Below are 3,796 nucleotides of genomic sequence, written 5' to 3'. Positions count from 1 at the left end.
TGGTCACACCAAAAGCAATGCAGTGGCAACGTTTCATAAGACCCACGTTAGGTAAGGTTCATTACAAAAGTCATTACAAACGGATATTCCCAGAAAAAGTGTGAATGGAGCTATTCTGCATTCATAATGACATCAGATCCACAGCACACATTTGTTCACAGCCTTTAGAAATACTAGTAATAGTAGTCCAGCAAGTAACCCAAATATAAACTCTCACCTGGATGTTGTCAGTTGAAGTACGTTGGACACAGGAAGAGGTGAAGACAGGTGGGCAGGCTGCAGTGATTTCCCTAAACAAACAGACACAGGAGAGCACCTGAAATTCAAATGCATGCCAGCATGTAAAATGAAACTCAGTCATGTCTCCAAACCATTCATTTACCTTCATTTGAATAAGGCAAAGGGACGCCAATGTGCTCTGTGTAAGTGACTGGGGTCCTTGATTGAAATAAACAATGATGAAAGTAAAATGACTGTGCTGTTGATATGTAATGAGCAGCATAAATAGAGAACTCACTTTGCAAACATTTACAGTAAACACGAGGTGGTTCCTCTGCTTTCATTTTGACCGAGGCTCTCTCACTTTAGCAGAAAATGCCTGCCCCCTTGTGGACAGAGGGCCTATATGCAGCATCTGGGGCGGGGGAAAAAAAGAGAAGTATTACTTAGCATCAAATCAGATGAAATCATCAAAATGCAGAGGAAGTATTCAGATTTGTGTGCTGCTTCATTGTTTTGTAGCTTGCAATAGTTACTGAACAGCTACTGAAGAGCTTAACAGAGACTTTTTAATTTCTGTTGTTTTCAATAAAGTTAAAGGAGCAGTTTGTAGCTTTGGTGAAGAAATGCTAGTGAGAACAGAAAGATCTTCAGTGGCTGATTATTTTTTCTGCCCAACAAACTAAATAAACAAACTCTCTTTGTTTTCACGTCTGAATGGACTGAATGAACAAACTGACAACACAGTTTTTTTAACTTGTCATGCGTCCTTGGGCCCTATTTACCCCTGAGAACAGCTTGTTTATTCAGTTATGGTAAAAAAATTAAAAAAATAAGAAAATAAAAAAAACCCAAACATATTCCTGAGTTTGTGTTATTATCTCATTAATATTGTAAATATGAAAATACGGGGTTTGAATTTCTTCTCCAAAACTATGTAGTGCCCCTTTAAGTGATCAGCCTAGTGTATGTCTGGATTTAGTTGATGCAATTCCATACTGATTTTTTCAGTGAAACATTGATGTGAAGGTTTTTTGTTTGTTTGTTTGTTTTTTTCCCTTGAACCATCCGGTAAGGTAAAAGGTCAGCAAGAGAGTGTATGATTAAATATTACAACCAAATATCTGTCTGAGGCTATGAGGCTCATTATTCAGCTAATGTGTGCTTGAGCAATCAATCAAACACACACAAAAAAAGATCAAATCATTTGCACCGGCGCTGGAGCCCTACTGCGTGCACCGGTGACAGAAACCAGCTGGTGCTATCTCATGAGTCTGAACACACATGCCCCTCTGCTGCCGGAGGACACAACATGCAGGCTTCAGCTGCAGTCCCACAACAGCTTCGTTTATGAACTTTCCCCTATCAGCCTGAAGTCTCGCACGGATCCTTTATGTCTCGTATGTGCGAGCGCTCGAGCGAGCATCCCCGTCCGTGACTCCACCTTCTCCCGCTATTGGCCACTTTCGCTGCACCTGTTTGACCCACTTGCCAATCACACGCTTTGGTTATTGTGCTCCAAGATGGCGGCTTCCAGTGCTCCGCATCATACATCTTCGCATTTGAAATCTAAATATGACCATCTTCCAGTCGTTTGAACTTCTGAGGCGGCAGACCAGAAGCAGCCGAGCAGGGCTGAGCTGTAGCCAGTGAGACACGGAAACGGTTTCTCCATGGTTCCTTGGCGTGAGGAGCCGGGTACGGTGTCAATCTAAAGGGGCTGTGTTGTCCGACTATGGCCACCGAGAACAGGATCAATTTTTGGAGGAGAAACGCAAAGGTTCCTGGAAGGTGAGTTTTGGTAACTTATTTATATTTTCTAAACGAAGATTAGTAAGTCTCAGACGATAGCTTAAATCATCTAATGATTCAGTATATGTAACGTTAGCGATACTATGTTCAGATGGAGGTCTTAGCGTATGGAATGTGTCTGTAAATCGCTGCCTTAGGAATAGTCATTCTTTGACCGTACTGTGGTTGTGACTCTTCATTTACTTGAGCACTTCTGAGCTCTCTCCACCGTGGCTCGTGCTGTGTCTTTATAATGGCCTCCCGCTGAGGCAGACACACACACACGTCCATCTCTTCCTCTCTCCGCTCAGAATCGAGGTGTCAGCTGTCACAGTCCGTGCATCGGGCGCCATATGCTTTGTCAGTCTGCTGAGGTGGTGACTCAACAGTAGAGTAGCTTCTGGGAGTGATGACAGTGAAGGAGACTGCACTGTTTAATGAGTATTCTTCAAAGTATCCACTTTAGTTAGAGCACACTTACTGAAAAAGTCTACATTAGTGAGTGACAAAAAACCTAGCACACTGCTGTGTTTTCATGTGACTGGAACTATTTCAACCACATGTGGTCTTCCTCAGGTTAAAGTAACGAAGTGAACATACACCTCTTTGTATTTGTAATGAAATGAAGAGAAATCATTTCCTTAGATAAAATTATTACCAAATATTGCATTAGTATTATCACACTCTTAAGTACACCACTTCGGTTTTGTATTTGCATCCTTTGCTTGTTTTCTACTATATTATATTGTGATTTGGCAAACAAATTAGAAAATCATGTGTAACCAAAAGGTAGTGAAAGTGTGAACATATTACAATGTCCTTAAACTTTAATAAATCCAGCATAGATGTCCAAAGTCCTAGTTTCCATCGCAGACACACACAAATCAGGTGTAATTGAGACTGGGCTGCTGTGGGTTACTGTAGGTTAGTGGGCCAGATGTAGCAGCATGCACACAGTGCTTAAACATGCATACATGGAGGACTTGGTTTCAAACAAATACACCAGCTTGCCAGTTTGGCAATATGTTGGGTTTAAAATGGGAGAACGTCGCAGGCCAAGGGGTTTGTAATAGGCCAAATGTCATATTTGCTGTAAAACAATGATATAGTCTATTGCAATGTTTGGGCAGGACAATATAATATATGTGATATCAAATTCTGGTTATCACCCAAGCTGCCTTATTTATGCTAGCTAAGAAATAATGCTGTGTTGTTTCATCATTATCTTTCAAATACAGGTGTGTTCACTTCCACATGAAAAAAAGAAGCCTAGTTTGTCTTATTTAAATGTGAATAATTTGGTTTCTCTTCATCAGGCTATTATATTATGTTGCATATTACATACATTTACATCAAACATATTAGCAATAGCATAACAGACACACTTGTTGCTCTGTGTCAGCTCAGTTTCGGCTTAATTCTCTGAAGTCCTTTATTATGTAAATTAGCTGCTGAAGCTATAGGAAGAGTGTACTGTAACTTTAGCCATGGTGCTGCTTCAACAGAGTCATGTGGAGGCATGGCTGTGGTAAGATAGATGAACCCCTTCAGGCATGGGACCGGCTGATCAATGTGCATGGATGTATAAAATGATAAATGATTGAAAGTAGTGTGGTTAAGAGTTAAAAATATACTGTATGAATATAATAATTCTCAGAAAAGTAGTGTATTCAAAAAAAGTTACTCAGCTCCATGTTACAGAGGAAATTGTTAATTGTTACTATCCACCTCTGCAAAGATGTGTGTGTGTATAAATATATATATATATATATATATATATATATAT

General features: G+C 40.1%; 1 protein-coding gene across 3 annotated transcripts in view; it reads left to right on the top strand.

Moving 5' to 3' along the window:
• The first annotated feature begins 1,710 nt into the window (after positions 1-1,710).
• tbc1d22b (TBC1 domain family, member 22B) overlaps positions 1,711-3,796 on the top strand; it is a 35,330-nt gene continuing 33,244 nt past the window's right edge. For all 3 annotated transcript variants that reach the window (XM_030424300.1, XM_030424299.1, XM_030424298.1), the window contains exon 1: positions 1,711-2,010. In XM_030424300.1, coding sequence (XP_030280160.1) covers positions 1,955-2,010 — 56 coding nt within the window. In that variant the 5' untranslated portion in view covers positions 1,711-1,954. The remainder of the gene's footprint in view (positions 2,011-3,796) is intronic.

Source organism: Sparus aurata, chromosome 7 (genome assembly GCF_900880675.1).
Source record: "Sparus aurata chromosome 7, fSpaAur1.1, whole genome shotgun sequence".
Classification (NCBI taxonomy): domain Eukaryota; kingdom Metazoa; phylum Chordata; class Actinopteri; order Spariformes; family Sparidae; genus Sparus; species Sparus aurata.
This window is presented reverse-complemented; position numbering and strand designations above follow the sequence as displayed.